Here is a 19,112-nt window from a genome sequence, read left to right on the forward strand (position 1 = left end):
ATATATATATATATATATTTTTTTTTTTTTTATTAAATATTTAATAACTAAGTGATGTTATATGATGATGATACACAAATAAAATAAAATAAAATAATTGAACTGTCAGCTGGTTGAAATCCATGTGCAGTTGGTCTAAACATAAGAAAGTCTATATGAGGAAAGAAAGGAGATTACCATTGTAATGGTCTTTGATTCTGATCTTCTGGACCAGTGGACAAGGAGACAGATAGTTGTATTTGCTGATATACTACCAAGCAGGAAGCAATTCATCTGTGTGAGAGATGCTCACCACCTCTCTCAGCCTTAATGTAGTCAATATAGGGTGCTTGTCTTCTTCCATTAGTGTTTCTGTGAAAGTGCCTGCCAATTATACCACATCTGTTTTAGAGCTTCATTTATTATTTGTGATGTAGTTGTAATGAGTTTTTTTTCTGTCAGCAGTGTTACAAAGAGTGACTCGCTCAAACACAATTTAGTTAAAATCAACCCATTTAGTCTTTTTTTAACCAATTTATCAGGATCATAGTTTTATTACTTTTATGATTTCACTAGTCAGAAAAGTAATTTATATTACAGAAAAAGAGAGACATAAATTAAGCTTAAAATAACCACAGGCCTATGTTTCCCACCAGTTTACTATGGTTGCAAACCATTTTACAATCTATTATTTGGTAACGCACACTGAGCAGCAAACCTTGGTTCACGGTGAGGCACAATCACATTGTTTCATTCTTATAACTGAGTGCACTTTTAATTGCAGAGAATAGCTGCACAGTCTTCCCTCCTGAGAGCATCTATTACGATGAAAACACTCTCCACTGATTTGAATGTGAAAGAACAATGAAAGAGTCAAACATCCACCGTGAGGGTTTTTAATAAAGAGGCAGATTCAAGGACAGAGAGATGGATTTAGACTTTTTTGAATGATCATTTCTAAAAAGCAGTTTTCTTACCTAAGCAAACATTATAGTTCTCTTACGAGAGGTCTCTCGTACTGCGTAAGATATCTTACGCTAGGGGAAAATCCTTTTTCCGCGAGATATTGAAGCCAAAAATTATCCTTAATTTTGTAATAATGAAAAACGCGTTGCGGCAGCATGCAGACATAGGCGAGGCAGCTCGCGCGCCTATTGGCTGCTCTGCGGCAACTGCAGCAGCCTATCGAGCGAGGCCTGGCGTGACGCCAGACCCAATGAGGGTGCTTCGCGCCCGCTGCGTCACATCCCGCCGAAACGGGCGTGGTCTAGGCCTATAAATACCGCTCGCAGGCAGCTATTATCTGATTTTTCATCCTTCAAGCGAAGCACACGCATCGCTGGAGCTGGAGAAGAAGCCGCACCGTCTGAGAGAGAGCACCTTCAGCGGGACGAGTCACTGAAGTCGCTGGCCGCGCCGCCTTCCTTGCCTTCCTGCTGCGCTATCCGGCGTTATATCCTTTCTCTGCTACTGTGTTTATGTATGTGTGTGTGCTCGCCGCCGCGACACACACTCTCATTGCACTAAAAGAGCTAAAAGATCCTTTTCCTGAGGATCACGCAGCTCTCGCGCTCGCTGACGGCGACTGCCCTCATTGCGAGCTAGTTACTGCCTATGGTGACTCTTAGGACTCACCTGGCATCCTGTTTTAATACAAGCGCGCCTGTAAGCAAACGCCGAAGAAAACATGTTGACGCTCTCTTATATGCTCGTGCATCTGAAAGCCTTTGTGTTCCCCCCTGTGGCTCAGTGGCGGAATCTTGGGTTTTCCGCATGAGAGACCGGTGTTCGAATCCCGGTCTAGCGGCAGATAAATTATGCCGCCAATGCTTCGCTCTGTCAGTTCCCTGAAAGGCGACTGCAGATGTGCATTTTGCAGCCAACGAGCGCGTTGTACAACCCGCTCGCCTGCACCCAAACACCGTTTCTATGGTTTCCGTGCATCACTGGCGTAAGGAGAAAAGAGAGTGTTTCTAGTCCCGCTGCGGACGGACCGACCTCCATTTTCTCGTACATTTCTCATTCCCCTCTGAAGTTCGGGCGACTGGAAATGTCAGTATTGCAGTGAGCAAGCCTGTTGTAATACACGCATGCCTGCAAACAAACGCCAGCACGTTGACGCTCTCTGTTTCTATGGCAACTTCTCGCTCGTTCAGTTCCAGTAAATGTGACTGTTCCAGTGTATTCTGCAGTAAACAAGTCGGCGACGCAGCACGCTTGCCTGCACACAAACGCCGCTTTTACGGCTACCCAGATAACTCCCATAAGAGTGAATTTTCTGGTGTCCCGGCCACGGCCGATGGTGTTTTATGTGTAGAAAGAATGCCCACTGCCCAGTGCCCATCTCTACACACAAGCACAGCCCGTCACACAGGGCTCGCGCACATAAATCGACTCAGATCGATTGCGCATCAAACGTGGTAAATGTGCCCACTACCCAGTGCCCACAAACACTACGTTATGTATGTCTTACGTTTTCTGTAAAAACGAAACCAACGTGCATTCGCTTCACTCAAGCGATCAATGTTTTCGGTGTGGTAAATGTGCCCGCTATCCCGCGCCCACATCCACGCACAGACATGACAGTTCCTACGGGACTCGCCCAGCCCTCCCCCTCTCGGTTGACCGCCGCAGAGGAGTCGAGCGCGGGTAATCTGCCCGCTGTTATCAGCGCGCCCCTGCCTCAAATGTCACGAGCGCGACGCTTGTGTTACAGCACACCGAAGCCTCTCCATCGCTGAGCGAACGGAGCACGCTTTGTATTCAACCCCTAGCTATTCATGCAGATGCATGGGCAAAGCTGCCTGGGGTTTCGAAGTGGGTGCTAAACATTATAAAAAGAGGCTATTCGCTGCAGTTTCGCCGACGCCCTCGCCTCTATACGGCGCGTGTCGAGACCACGGTAAAACAGAAAGTAGCACATTTACTTCGAGCCCAAGTGGTGAAACTATTGAGCAAAGGGGCCATAGAGCCTCTCTCTCAAGTTCAGAGCGAAGGAGGGCTATACAGCAGATACTTCCTGGTACCGAAAAAAGACGGGGGTCTCAGACCCATACTAGATCTAAGGCAACTGAACAGAGTGCTTGTGAAGCGACAGTTCAGGATGCTCACGACCAGAAAAATCCTCGCGCAGATTCGCAGAGGAGACTGGTTCGTGTCAATAGATCTGAAAGACGCGTATTTTCAAATACAGATAGCGTTATGTCACAGGCGATTTTTGAGATTCGCCTTCGAGGGCCAGGCATATCAGTACACAGTCCTGCCGTTCGGTTTATCCCTGGCACCCCGTACATTTACGAAGTGCATGGATGCGGCGCTCGCACCCCTCAGAATGAGGAGCGTGCAAGTACTGAACTATTTGGACAATTGGCTGATTCTAGCGCAATCTCGCTCAGTGCTCATAGAGCACACGACCATTTTACTCGATCACCTCGAGAATTTGGGTCTCAGAGTCAATTGGGCGAAGAGCTCTCTGTCCCCCAGTCAGATGATATCTTTCCTGGGCACAGAGTTGGACTCGCTGTCCATGATAGCGCGACTATCACCACAGCGCGCCGTAGACATTCAGCGCACAGCGAGCTCGTTCCGCTGCGGCGCGTCTGTCCCGCTCAAGAAATTTCAGAAGATGCTGGGTCTCATGGCCTCAGTATCATCAGTGCTCCAGCTGGGCCTGCTCCGCATGCGCCCGCTGCAGTTTTGGCTGAAAGCGCGAGTCCCACGCCAAGCGTGGGCATCCGGTCTGCTTCGCCTCAAGGTCAATCAGAAGTGCGTCACAGCTCTGAAACCTTGGAGAGCGGACGACTGGTACCAATCAGGTGTAAGCCAGGGGACTTCCTCGAGGGTGAGAGTGGTGTCCACGGACGCATCCACCTCGGGATGGGGAGCGCTGCTCGAGGGCAGACCGTTCTTCGGCCAGTGGTCAGAACGGGAGAAGTTCCTGCACATAAACTGCCTCGAAATGCTGGCAGTAGACAACGCGCGGACGCGTTTTTGTCCCCAGATAAAAGGACGCCACGTCCTGGTCCGCTCGGACAACATGTCTGTGGTGTCCTACATAAATCGCCAGGGCGGCCTCAGGTCCAGGAGCCTGTACAGGCTAGCAGAACGCCTCCTGGTATGGGCTCAGCGCAACCTGCGCTCGCTCAGAGCAGCGCACGTGCCAGGGCTCCTAAATATAGGACCAGACAGACTGTTCAGGAACAATGTTCCGGCAGGCGAATGGTCTCTACACCCACAGACAGTCCAACTGCTGTGGAAGAAATTCGGCAGAGCGGAAGTAGACCTGTTCGCGTCTCAAGAAACGCTCACTGTCCGGAATTTTTCTCCAAGAGCAGGGACGCTCTGGCTCATGTATGGCCCCGCCGCCCGCTCTATGCTTTTCCCCCCGTCTCTCTCCTGCCTCAGGTGATAGAGCGGATCAGGGAAGAAGGATGCTCAGTACTGCTTGTAGCACCGTTCTGGGAAAACCAACCTTGGTTCCCAGTTGTGATGCAGTTAGCGAGCACTGCCCCGTGGCCAGTGCCAGTGAGGAGAGACCTCCTCTCTCAGGCCCACGGCTCGATCTGGCATCCTCACCCGGAATTGTGGTCCCTTCATGTCTGGGCCCTCAACGGGTGCATGTTGAACTCCCTAAGGGAGTATTAAACACGATCACGCAGGCTAGAGCTCCGTCTACGAGACGGCTCTACTCCTCGAAATGGTCAGTGTTTTCGGGCTGGTGCACAGCCCGTGGTGTGTCACCCACAGACTGTGGAGTGACGGAGGTGCTTTCCTTCCTACAAGAGCTGTTGGATAAGGGCAGGACCCCTTCCACGCTCAAAGTTTATGTGGCGGCTATAGCAGCGTGGTCAGTCAATAGGAAGGAACGATTTAGTCATCCGCTTCCTTAGAGGGGCTAAGAGACTGAATCCTCCCAGACCTCCCTCAGTCCCCGTATGGGACCTTTCTACGGTACTGGAAGCCATGAAAGGTGGACCATTCGAGCCTTTACAGACGATTGATCTGAAACATCTGTCTTTCAAGACTGTGTTTCTGCTGGCTCTCGCTTCAGTGAAGAGCATAGGGGACTTACACGCGCTCTCTGTGAGCGCGACGTGCACGGAGTTTGGGCCTAATGACTCAAAAGTTATACTCGAACCTAAGCACGGTTATGTTCCGAAATCCCTCAACACACCGTTTAGGGCGCAGGTTATCTCCCTGTCAGCCCTACCGGTCCCTGATGAGGAAAGAGACGCGGGCCTCCTTTGCCCAGTCAGGGCATTACGAGCTTATGTGTCTCGCTCGTCTGTTTTCAGACAGACAGAGCAGCTCTTTGTTTTGTTTAGCGGGCGTTCTAAGGGACTAGCCGCGTCGAAACAGAGCCTATCCAGATGGATAGTTGATGCTATAGCGCTGGCATACGCCTCCAAGGGCATGCAGTGCCCGTGGGGTGTCAGAGCGCACTCCACGAGAGGCATGGCCTCTTCGTGGGCCTGGTCGAGTGGGATTGCCTTGCAAGATATTTGTACGGCGGCGGGCTGGGCCTCCCCGTCTACATTTATAAGGTTTTACAACCTAGAGGTTCCCGCCCTGCAGGCCAGGCTGCTGTCGGTCTAGTTAACCAGTATTATCTGACCTGATGCTGTCAGCTCAGAATGCTGCGTCTACTGAGCACAGCTCGATGATCGACAGTGAAAAGCAGTAGCACAAGATGTGCCTGGGCAAACTGTGTAAGACCCACATTTCCCCATCAGTTCAGGCCGTACCCCGCCCTGTCTGTATGATGAAATTCGCGTCTAAGCGACACTGCCATATGTGGAAGAGTGCGGCTTCGCCCCTCCCTCTTCCTGGACTCCCTGTGAGTTCCCTGGGTGATTGTGCACTATATGAACCCCGGGCTTTCGCCCTTGGGTCTTTGGTGTCAGATCTCAGCATGCACGGCGTTTTGCATTGGGTCCCCTAGCGTAAGATATCTTACGCAGTACGAGAGAAGCAACGCACGCTCTGGTTGCTTCGATGATGAAAAACCAGATAATAGCTGCCTGCAAGTGGTATTTATAGGCCTAGACCACGCCCGTTTCGGCGGGACGTGACGCAGCGGGCGCGAAGCACCCTCATTGGGTCTGGCGTCACGCCAGGCCTCGCTCGATAGGCTGCTGCAGTTGCCGCAGAGCAGCCAATAGGCGCGCGAGCTGCCTCGCCTATGTCTGCATGCTGCCGCAACGCGTTTTGCATTATTACAAAATTAAGGATAATTTTTGGCTTCAATATCTCGCGGAAAAAGGATTTTCCCCTAGCGTAAGATATCTTATGCAGTACTCGTTCCCTCTTCTAGAGAGAACCGAGGTTACGTTAGTAACCGAGTACGATTTCTTACCGGCACATATGGCATGATAGGGGTGCACTTGATGAGGCAGGTTTAGGCTTGAGTTTTCCACTGACAGTCTGAGTATTGATCTCATGTCTCATCCCACTGAGATCAAAGAACAGACTTTGGCTCCCTCATTAATCTGTTTCAGCTCTCTCAAGACTGACTGCATCTTAAGGACACCACAGGGATGTCAGTTTGGTGCTGTTTATTGGCATGATAAATAAGTAATGTGTCATTCTACTTCACTCCCAGATATCACAGTCAATCTCCCTAAAATGAGGGGCATTCAAATTTACACACACCTGGAATTAGGGATCCAAGCATTAGCGAAAATGCGAAGACATTAAGTCTTAATGGCATGTAGACTTTTCTGCTGACTCTACACTGAAAAAAAATATGTGGCACTACATCAGGGATGCTGATGATTTTGTGTAGATTACTGTAGGTATATTATAAATATAGTTTGTACTTATATAGTTCGCATAGTTGTTCTACCCAAAACGATTATATATTCAGAAAAGTATAATCGCTAATATATGGTATTTCATTTAGCTAGTTTAGACCACAAAGGTGTTCAAATAATTCAAACTTGCAATATAGGGACACATCAAATGTTTTCCTGCTCAAAATGTATTTAATTAAAGGTACTCTACCTTCAAAGGTTTGGGGTTGGTAATAATTTTGAATGATTTTGAAAGAAGTATCTTATCTTGCCAAGGCTATACTGTGAAAACAGTAATGTTATGAAATATTATTACAGTTTAAAATAACTTTTTTCCATTTGAGTATTTTAAAATGTAATTTATTCCCGTGATGACAGGAGTCTTTATTGTCTTTATGAGTCTTTAGTGTCACATGATCCTTCAGAAATAATTCGGATATGCAGATTTTTTATTATTATTATTATTATCAATGATGAAAACTGTTGTGCTGTTTAATATTTTTGTGTAAACTCACTGTGTTACGTTTTTTTCAGGATTATTTGATGAACAGATTTTTCAAAAGAACAGTATTTATTTTAAATATTTTTTGTAAAATTTTTTGTAAATGTCTTTTACTGTCTCATTTGATCAGTTTAAAGTCTAATTACCGAATTAAATAATTTATTTATTTCATAAAAAAAATATTACTGATCTATTCACAGACTGCAGACTTTAGTGTTCTTAAAACATTTAATCATTAATATCAGTAATAATAATAATGATTTGTTACATTTATATAGCGCTTTTCTCTGCACTAATAGTGTTTTAAGTTAAAATTGTATTTATTTTAATTCTGCTGATCTGATTGAATTCATGTTTAAACAGAAAACAAAAGTCAGACTATACAATAATCAACACATCCAAAAAGTTTGAGCACTGATTGAAATTCCAGTATACTGTACTAATGCATAGTGTGATTAATACATAAACATTGTTATATTTTCTTAATCTGTGCATAACTCAGGTCAGTATACAGGATTACATAAAGAATGTTTGATGCAGTAACGCTTGCCTGCTCTCCAGAGCATTTAGAGCTGCAGGCTCTTCTCAAGGTGTAATGGAGGTGCAAGTCTGTTTCCCCTGTAACAGCTGGGTCAATGCTGCAAAAAACACATTCTCCACACTCCTGTAAACGACAGGTTCTGGAGCACAGCTACAAGGAGTGAGGAGAATGCAGAGACAATGCTATTGCACCAATAGCTACTTGGCTACAAGGCGCTCAGTGAGAAGATGGGATGCAAGCTCAAAAACCGTGAGCATTCAGCTTCAGGGCTTAAGAGGTTGTGCTGTGAAACATTTAGCCTGCTTGACTTACTGAGTTCAACAATAAGGACTCTTATTTTTCTTCTAAGGTATACTGTACATGATAGTGAACATCCTGATCTACTAAGACCTGATCTACTATGCTTTCCGGTACTGGTGGGTTTTGTTTAAGATGACCCTTTAATTCATTGCTGTGTCGCGCTGTGGAATAGCCGCCACTGGTGCCATTCTCGACTTGCAATATTGCAATAAATAGTGGTTGCGTGCTGTTGAATTGTGTCCATGAATCTTTCTGCTGTGGCAGTTATGATTGGTTAGAAAGTGACAGTAGACTTCCTGCCCTGTGACATGTGTGGGAATGGATGTTCTCTTTGACTGAAAATAGAATTTGCTTTGCACTTTCATCTGGTGAAACTGTTACCCCTCTGAGATGGGCAATGGACTGATGGGACTCTAATTTATCATTTTCATTTGTTGTACATAAACCGTCCTGCTTTGAATTGATGTAGTCTTTGCCGTTTATAACTCTGAAGAATTTATGCTTTTTAACTGACATTCAAGCTATTTCAGGTTAGTTATATAATGATTAGGGGCGTTAAGATTTTTTTTTAATGTTTTTTTAAATAAGTCTCTTATGCTCACCAAGTTTGCATTTAAAAATACAGTAAAAGCAATAATATTGTGAAATGTTTTTACAATTTAAAATAATTGTTTTCTATTATGTTATGATATTTAAAATGAATTGTTTATCTGTGATGGAAAAGCTGAATTAAAATATAATAATGTAATATTTTTGTAGAAACACAGTGATAGTTTTTTTTTTTAATGAATAGAAAGTTCAAAAGAACAGCATTTATTTGAAATTATATTTTTTTTCGTAAAAGTCTTTGCTGTCACTTTTGATCAATTTAAAGCATTCTTGTTTTAATGTATTCATTTCTTTAAAAACAACAGTCTCTTGATTTATTAAAAAAAGAACATTTAAAATGACTTTTTTACACTGTCATTTCAACTTAAATCACATTAAACTGACTTAAAAAATGTGTTAACATTTTGATGAGTTAAAGCATGATTTTTTACAGTGTACATTTCACTCAACAAGATACATTGTTGAATACATTTTTGACACATTCCCTGTACTTGATTCGAATTTCTCTTGCACTTCTACATATTTATCAACAGCATTGCCCTATATGGGTGGTAAAGCATCGCTATTGGTTGTCATACACTACTGCTCTTATAGCAGTTATGGACTGACATTCCCTCTTGTTCCCAGGGTGTTCTGAATGCTGCCTCAAATGTCTGAGTGGGATACCCTACGCCTCTCTGATCGCGACCATCCTGCTGTATGCTGGGGTGGCGCTCTTCTGTGGCTGTGGTCATGAGGCTCTCTCTGGGACCGTCACCATCCTGCAGACATACTTTGATGTTGTCCGGTCGCCTGTTGATGCCCTGGACGTCTTCACCATGTGAGTGCCACAGTACCAAAGCCGTAATAAAAAAGAACATTGCTGCCTGTTGAGCCCAATTTTGGTGACATTTTTTAGTTGCACCCTACTTTTCAAATGCACATGAATTCAATTCAGTTTCTTTCACCAGTGCTCCTCAATAATGTAGTGGTAACTGACCTTTTTGCTTGTCTATTTCAAATAACCCAAGCTCATGAATTAACATTTTACTTCATATGACATATTACTTCATGCACATCCTGATTTTGCAGAGTTTGACATGTACATATTCTACAACGTATATACAACATATTTTGTTGGTCCTGGAACAACATTCTGGTCTGAAAATTTAGTCCTAACCATATCCTTACCCCTTAACCTAACCCTACCCATAAATTATCCCTAAAATCAGAGGCAAATTATATGTGAATAACACTGATGTAGAAGCACATAACCATGGTTGTAAGCCTAAACTTGACATAAACTCTAAACTTGTCCCTCAAATATGATTGGTTGATTGGAATGTTGTTCCAGGATCAACAAAGATGTTGATCCAGGAACATGTTGTACTTGGTGAAATCAGGTTGTGCTGACTTCATTCATTGTCTATTTGTGGTTTATTGGTTAACTCTACCATTAAAAAAACACCTTATTCAAGTTTGTTCAACAGCAACAATACAGAATAATTAAATCTAGAGCGAGTAAAGAAAATTGCTTCCCACACTCATATTTCTAAAGAACAGTGACACACGCACAAACTTTTGCCAAGCCTGATTTTTCTGAGCTACCATGTTAGGTTTTGGCATCTGTCCCAGTCAGAGAATTAGGCGTTCTGAAATCACACCAGATCAACCGAGCACACCTGCTCACCGGAACTCCACTGGTGGGAAGGAGAGCAGGATGGAAGAAGAGAACAAGAGAAAGGAGTGGGTGGAGGAAGGAATAATGGTGTGAAGCAGCATTTCTTCAGCCACTTTATTTAATTTTTCTGAGTAATGCTTTGGAATAAGTAAATCAGACAGTTATAGGTTTGTTTTTAATTGAGTTTAATGTATATAGACGTATTCTGCCACCATTATGCCCTCTATTGTGATTGAATTACCGTTGTATGCTAGATAAGCACTAACACTCTTTTCATAAAAAGTCCCTAATTATTTATCATTTTGATTCCTCAGGATTGACATCTTTAAATATGTGATCTATGGAGTGGCAGGAGCCTTTTTCGTCTATGGTATTCTACTGATGGTGGAGGGATTTTTCACCACTGGGGCCATCCGGGACCTTTATGGGGACTTTAAGATCACCACCTGCGGGCGCTGTGTCAGTGCTTGGGTAAGATCAACCACCCAAACAACTACTGTAATGTATGATGAGCAAAACATTGATCTTGAAACTCTGATTTTCTAAATTCTAAGTTTTGCTTTAAAAAAAAACACAAAAACATTCTCACTAAAAGAAAGCACATGCTTCAAGTTAAATGAGGCATCAAAGCATATTATTGCATAGTAGAAAAGAAGGGTTGCTACTGAATTAGAAAAAATAAATCTGATATAAATCTGATTCGAATAACAGAAAACTTTCAGATGGCTCATGAGGTCACCGCTATTTTATGCATAGTTACAAATATGGTGTGAAAATGGTGTAATCAAGGAGCATATATATCTCTTTCTTTCTTCTTCAGTTCATCATGCTTACTTATATCTTCATGTTGGCTTGGCTGGGAGTTACAGCCTTCACCTCTCTGCCAGTCTTCATGTATTTCAACATCTGGAACACCTGTCAGAACAACACTGTGGTGTACAATACTAATCTTTGCTTCGACCTGCGTCAGTTTGGTGCGTAGCTCATTTCAACACTATTAGATGAGACATGTTTCCTGTAAGTTCCTGTAATATGGTGGTGTCAACTAAATACTTAGCCAGCAAAATAAAATATGGATCTATGGATTGCTGATATTTTCTAGTCACATTCAAGTACTTCTGGATCACTATGTGAATTAGTTAGCAGTGAATGCCAAGTCTAGCTGGCTATAGGGCTGTAACTGTCTGAGATGACTTCAAACAACCTTTATCAATCAGGTTTATGTTTTTGTGTTGCAGTTTATTTATGTTTTAGTGCAGAAGCTACTGAATGTGGCAGGCTACATGCATTATCCAGAATTCCAAGGGCAGAAAATATTGGAAAATAACTCACAACAGCTAAACAACAGAATGCATAATATAAACAGTATTATGATATCATTAAACACTCTTTTTACACATTACAGAAATCCATTGTGTACCAATACTGCTGGGAGCACCATTATGACATTTAATTGTATTACAGCCATTCATTAACAGGATTGCAACATCAACGGCAGTTATTTTCTAGTTAAATCACCACTATATATAGCAGTGGTGTATCGGTCATCATGATTTTGCCAAGACATGTTCCTGCAACAACATTCCAGTCCGAAAATTTAGTCCTGACCCTATCCTTACCTTAAACCTAACCCTATCCATAACTTATCCCTAAAATCAGAGGAAACTGATTGGTGAATTACACCAATGTAGAAGCACCTGACCCTGGTTTGTAAGCCTAAACTTGACATAAGCCTAAACTTGTCCCTCAAATCTGATTGGTTGATTGGAATGTTGTTCCAGGATTAACAAAGATGTTGATCCAGTAACATGTTGTACTTGGTGAAATCACATTCACCTACACGTTCATGACATAATGAAACCCATTATGGAAAAGTAAAAAATGACCTAACCATGACTTAGCACAATTTAGCCAAATCTAATCGTCATTTATGTGTGTTTTTTTTAAGAAGCACATATCAACTCCCTAATAGTCTGATGTTAACACAACTCACTTAATTTGAATTGCAGGAATTGTTTCCATTGGTGAGGAGAAAAAACTGTGCACTGCTTCTGAGAACTTCATCAAGATGTGTGAATCTAATGAGGTCAGTTGGCAGTTCTTTATCCTGACTGATGGCCTTCAGCTTCATATAAATTCAATCCGCCATTACAGTCAGTGACCTATGGCATGAAAGAAGGGTGGGGAGTGAGAGAGAGAGAATATGAATAAATTGTAAACCTTTCCGTGCTTTTAAGTCTGAAGACACACAGTGCAGCGGGGATTCCTCCATATAAATATATAATTGTTAAATAATATTAAAATGTATTAGCAAGATTGCGCAGCTCCTTTTATGGACTGTGCCACAAGTTATATGGGAGTGGATGTAATGTTTTCACAATATTATTAGAGATTACAGGCATTTATCAGATCTTTTTAAAGGTCAGTGTTGACATGTGCTGCTCTGGAAAAATGAAGTTGAAAATAAAATGAATGTGCATAGTAAAGATGTCAAGATAGATTGAGGTTATCATTTTAAATAGTTTTAGAGATCTAGATTTATCTGCACTTTGCTGGTGTATTTTTTTACAGTTAATTACAGTTAAAGAAACGGCAAGTAACACATTGAATTAAACATTACATTTTGACAGAAAGACTGAATTAGTATTTTCCTGTAAAATGCATTCCAATAAACTTTTTATTTACAACTTCGAATTTTTTTTTTTTACAGTGTTCATGGTAATTGTTCAGAAAACCATCCACATTTCCTCCTCTTCTGAGTCTTTTTTTTGTCTCTTTCTTCAGCTGGATCTGACGTTCCACTTGTTCGTCTGCGCACTTGCGGGGGCTGGAGCAGCCGTTATTGCCATGGTGAGCTTTTCCACTGCTTTCTTTCTCGCTAGCTTTTTATCTTTCTTTGTTACTCCGTTTCTGCATTGTATAAATTCCCATTGAATCTACATTTTCTTTCAGGGGCAATAAAATTCAATATAGATTGATTCATGAGTTTCATTAATTTGTTGACTCCAGTGACACCTGTGAGACGGGTAATATGAAATCTAAGCAAGTATGTTATAGAAACCAGGCACTTGTTTAGAATCATGAAAGAATGTGTGGGTCTGTCTAAATGCAATAGACATTCAAGGCCTCTTGTAAAATAGTGAGTGAGCAAAGAGAGAAGGAGACAGAAAGAGAGGGAGAGAAACGCATCATTGAAAATGCGGGAGGTGTTGTTGCCATGGAAACAGAAGAGGAGAGGGAAGGAAGGAGAGAAGCTTGTTTGGAACAGCGATAAGTGATTGTGAGACACCATTTTCTGCCCATTGGTTTGAATCTTAGAAAGCCATTTTCATTAGTTAATATTATAAGGGCTTATGTAGAAGGTAAATAGAATAGCATCAAATGTATTTGAGGCAGACTGTCAATGCACTGTCTACCTTAGTTTTTTGCCAAGTACTGTGCTTTTGTCTTCTGCCTAAGCTTATCTGAAAAGCACAATGCATTTGTTTTCTGGAAAGGCAACAGTCTGGCCTCATTTATATGAGTTAATTGCATTCCACATGGTTTGCAAATGAGAAAACAGCTTGGACATTAAGTACTTAGAAACAAAGAGTCTACAGAATTGGATCATAATTTGTGCTCTTTTGATTATATAATTACATCATACCTTTCAGAGAATATTGCTGCATACTCGCAGCTTGCTGATTTGTGCAGCAATAATGCCACCCACTGGTGTATAGAGGAACTTCAGCAAAATTATATTCGGAGTGGCATTGCATTTGTGGCATTGCAACGCAACTGCAGGAGCCATTTTTGTTCTGAAAATGCATCAATTATACCACAATTTTCGGAACCATCCACATTTAAAGGAATTCTGGCATCATTTATTCACTCTGTTCCCATTTTTTTTTTCACATCTGAGATGTTTGGCAGCTCTATTCTTCCATACAATGAAGGTAAATGGTGACTAAAGGCTCGCAAATTGACAAAAATGCACCCTAAAAGGCATCATAAGTATTTTTCCTCTGACATAGCGCTCAAATCTCATGAGGTTTAACTCATTTAACTCACTTTACAAATGCACATATTCAAAATTGGTTACAAGACACACAAGAACCAATGATGTTTGCCATCATTGATGTGCATATTTGAATATAAAATAATGTGAATTCTTGTGAAAGGCTCAAGATTTGAGTGTCGCAGGCAAGATTATCACTCAATAATAGCCCCTTTCACACAGAGCATTGAAAATTGCCATAGAATTGCTAGAGTGCCTTCTGTGTGAACACAAGCCTAGTAGTAACATTACTGGGATCAGTTCCGGAAAACGCCCTGTGTGAACCAAAGGCAGGACCAATGCCGTAAGGGGTGTGTCATGTCTTAATGGGATGTGTGTGAACGCATGCACAGATTCCAGAAAATCTCTGGAAGTGTGAATGAACCAAAATCAAACAATCCCGGGACACATTATCAGTGCATTTTCCTGAATCTCTGAGTGAAAGGGGCTAATGTCATAATAATGGCTTCAGAAGATATAACTTGACAGCCCTTGCTCACCATTCACTTTCACTGCACTTTCAGTGTAAATTAAACATCTCCTCTTTTCCACAGAAGAAATAATATCATACAGGTTTGGAATGACATGAGGGTGAAAAGGAGTAACCTTCTTCCTTTCTCTTTTTTAATGATCTGGCTACTGTCATAGGTGGTGGCAGTGTCTGTCCTCATCCGTAACAATGTCATTCTGACGTCTAAGAACACGGGGAGGTACTGCACGCGTTTCTGAAGCCAGCTCTGGTCTGGGGTGTCCCTTCCCACCTCCCGACACACTCTCTGTCCACCAAAGGCCCCACCACCATCGCCTACGGCAGCGACTTTCATAATGACGTCCCATAATTGGCTTGATTAAAATGACACCCAGACCCTTCCATTTTGCAAAATCGTTTCAGTTCCTGTCCTCCTCCCACCTCCCCACCATAACCAGCTGCGTAGCCCCAAGTTAACCCAACAGTTACAAGTGATAACATGTGTAAGCAAACAAACTAACTTGGCTTATATTCAGCTGGAACTGGTTGCCGCTTTGCCTGACATGGGAAATAACTGATCTGGTTGATCTCCAGTCTAAACTGGGGCACTAAACGCCATCCCTGTCTTCTCTAGAGTAATTCTTTGACCTTTTTTGGGGGGGTGCACGGAGTGGTCATCAGCACTAACACTAACCCTCCCTTCTAACCACTGTGTTGCTGTAGGTGCATTACCTGATGGTGCTGTCGGCTAACTGGGCTTACGTGAAGGACGCCTGCCGGATGCAGAAATACGAGGATATCAAGTCCAAGGAGGAGCAGGAGCTTCATGATATCCACTCTACTCGCTCTAAAGAGCGTTTGAATGCATACACATAAAGCACGCGGTCATGCGCACACATATAAATATGTATACACACACACACACATACACAAGCATGACGTTCCCTTCCCTGAAGACACATATATAAACTAAACTTAACTAAGTCTAATTTCCATGGTTTCCAGGGGAGAGGAGTGTGATGGGATTGGGGAGGCAAATAACTGTAACACTTGCTATGTACGGGTGTGACCCAGAATGTTGGTCTAAGGGCGTGCTTATCGTCTCAATGGCAACGTCTCTGACTACCCAGGATATAGATTTAGTTTCTTTGTCCTTTCATTTCTCCTCTACCTCCCTTTTCTGTTGACGTGCACATCCTGATAAACACACCAAGCTGAGTGACTTCTCTTTTGTACCACATACTTTTATGTCTCATTGGGTCTTGTTAGGGGTTTTGGGTTTAGCCAAAGGGATTACAAGCACACTTTTCACATTTTTGTATTACACACCGTTGATTTACGGTCTTCAAGCTCACCCTATAAATGGCTAGTCATGATTTAGATTCACCGACTTTTTAAAAACCAAAATGTGACCAAACTTGTAACTTATGATTTACAGGTTAAATCGCTCAAGCTGCCACACTTACAGCAGCAATAGCATAAAAAATGTACAGATTCTTTTTCCAACAAATTCAGTTTTGGAGTGCCAGGGATTTCAAAAAGTACCTTAAAGTGACTTTTACTGCTATATTGTAGCTTGGCCTAACTGTATATGCTAGCTGTGCGTAGTATTAATGGAAGGTGTGACACTGGTGCTTAGTAAACGCTTGTTAAGCTTTGACAAAGATGGCTGCTGATGGGGAAAGAAGGACCTTGAAAGAACGTCTCAAATCAGCTAGAGCGGTCATGTAGGATTTGCCTTGGGAGACTCTATGGATATGTGTTTTCTTTCATTCATTGCGAGCCATACTCTCACATGCGAATAACATTTTCAGGTGTTTTATTGCTTAGTTTTAGCTTTAACTTTTAAATGCAAGTAATCAAATGAAAACAGTTTTTTGGTCATTCCTCTGAACTGTATATATCTCTTTAAGTGTGAACACATTTCATGTCAATTTCTAAAACACATCTCGCCAGTCAGTGTTACAGTAGGTGATATTCTTGAGATTATCGTTCATATCAGAGAAGTATAAATCTAAATGGAAAAGTTGATTGCAAGGACTCTGCCAAACACTGTGGAAGGCTGAATAAACAAGGTAACATTCAAATATGTTTTGAATAAATAAGAAAGATATGGGTGTACTGTACAGGCATGTATAACGCCAAATTCAGTGTTTTGGCTCGGTCTTGCCGACTTCAGTTGCCCTACTTTTGCAGTAAAATACTTTTGTCAGTGTCTCAAAAAAACAAAACAAAACAAAAAAAGCTAGTTTTTGTGCACTTATGGACCATTGTGAATTTTTGGGTGTAAGTGCATTTGGAATCAGCGCAGAGTCCCTGTACTCTTACTAGTCATGCAGCTTTTTTTTTAAACCACAAAAGAAACTTGTAGTAGAAAAAAATTAATAAAAAAACGTAAATCTAGTTGTTATTTGTGGCATGGTTATGCATCTAATGGTAATCGTTTTAACTAACTCCAAAAAAAAAAAAAAAATCCTTTATTTTGATTTTTACACTTATGACTGACTGTCTTGCTGGGGTCAACTATATTTTTTCTAAATGTGCAGTATTACAGTTGCTACGCTAACAATATTAAGCTAAATATCTTATTAGGTTGTAGTGTTTGAGTTTTGTCCTTTCAAGTTCGTGATGATTTTCCAAACCATGTCTTAAACCTATACTTGTTATGATGTTGCGTATCCAGTATTACCCTGACATTGCTTTCAGCTTTATCCACATACTGTACTAGTTTTTTGTACTTTCACTGAGAATGCTTTGTAGCAGGCAGTAAAATTAACTGGTTTTGTACATAAATGTGCCAACAGCTTGACAGTGGCTTTTTTCTTTTTCTTGCTTGCGTAAATAAAGACACTTGTGTACTTGTTTTAATTGTTCATGTGTATCGTGCTTGTTTGAGATTTGCTTTATTTGGAGGTCATGTGAGTGACCTTTTAAAGCCTGTTAATCATGCATCTATACTTCAATACAACCTATAGTTTTAAATGCATTTCTTTAAAAACACAAGGAAATGCTGACCTATAGCATCCTTACAGGGAACAAAGTTTGAGAACAAGCTTGACAACAGGCAAGTGAATTTTAACCCAACCTAAATTGTTAGTCAATTTAGTACATTATCCCCAGACAAGGGACAAGGCTTAAAGGGATTCACAGACAAAAATGAAAATTAGGCCGTTATTTACTCACCCTGAAGCCATCCTATAGGTTTATAAGAAATTATTCTTTCAGAGGAATACAATCTGAGTTATATAAAAAAAATTCCTGGCTCTTCAAAGCTTTATAATGGGAGTGAATGGGTGTATGTCTTTGGAAGTCCATCAAAGCACATCCATTCATGATTAAAGTGCTCCACGCATATCTGGGGGTTAATAAAGGCCTCTGAAGTGAAGCGATGTTTCCATGTAAGAAAATTATCCATATTTAAAACTTAATCGACTAAAATAACTAGCTTCCGGCAGACGGCCGTACGCATCAATTTACGCCAAAAGAGTAACCCTTGAAATTGACGCACAACATAATGACGAACGCAGAACCGGACCTATGACTGAGATGCTAGTAATTAATTTAAGGTTAATTTGTAAAGTATATGCAATTCTTTAAATGTAATATTCAGTGATTGCTTCAAAGCAGTAAATAGGGCCTCAATATCTCCAGTCAACAGGAAAAAGGCTAATATGAGATGGAAAAATTAAGTAGGATGACAGGAACCAAGAATCAGCTGGGGGAGCACCTTCTCGGTACTTATCTAAAGCCAAATTCCTTATGCCAAATATTCAAAACATATTTGGTTTTATTATGCTATTATTAATCCTTACACTTTATGTATATATGTCTGGATTACACCTATTTTTATAAATGATCATTCATTAACTACAATTATGAAAATTAACTCATGGGTGCAAGGATAGTCCTAGCCTGTTAAGGTGGAACTGAAAGTTCATGCCATCCAAATCTATACAGATACTCCGTTTCAGCTATTATATGGGACATTCGTATGAGCGTTCTTCTTACTATTGATATTTCAAATTAATAATGAGGGGAAAGAGATATGGCATTCTTATTTTAAAATCGGTTGTTCACGTCTCTTTGTAAAGACTGCAGTGCAATTGCTTGCCAGTAGCTGGCAGTAAAGTTCTAAAACAAAACCAATTCTTGTGACCTATGGTCTGCAGTAGATGACATTCTATTTCTCTGTTCATGACTGACGTACACAGAAAAGCAACATACA

At 41.5% G+C, this 19,112-nt stretch overlaps 1 protein-coding gene across 3 annotated transcripts in view; it reads left to right on the plus strand.

Moving 5' to 3' along the window:
- gpm6ab (glycoprotein M6Ab) overlaps positions 1–17,750 on the plus strand; it is an 80,814-nt gene extending 63,064 nt beyond the window's left edge. For 2 of the 3 annotated variants that reach the window (XM_082163271.1, XM_082163270.1), the window contains exons 2-7: positions 9,350–9,542; positions 10,697–10,853; positions 11,203–11,356; positions 12,392–12,468; positions 13,167–13,232; positions 15,611–17,750. In XM_082163271.1, the coding sequence (XP_082019397.1) occupies positions 9,350–9,542; positions 10,697–10,853; positions 11,203–11,356; positions 12,392–12,468; positions 13,167–13,232; positions 15,611–15,763 (800 nt within the window). In that variant the 3' untranslated portion in view covers positions 15,764–17,750. Of the gene's footprint in view, positions 1–9,349; positions 9,543–10,696; positions 10,854–11,202; positions 11,357–12,391; positions 12,469–13,166; positions 13,233–15,066 lie in introns of all 3 variants that reach the window. The other variant, XM_082163272.1, reaches the window with a different exon arrangement.
- Positions 17,751–19,112: the final 1,362 nt, after the last annotated feature.

This window comes from Leuciscus leuciscus, assembly GCF_965113295.1.
Source record: "Leuciscus leuciscus genome assembly, chromosome: 3".
Taxonomy (NCBI): Eukaryota; Metazoa; Chordata; class Actinopteri; order Cypriniformes; family Leuciscidae; genus Leuciscus; species Leuciscus leuciscus.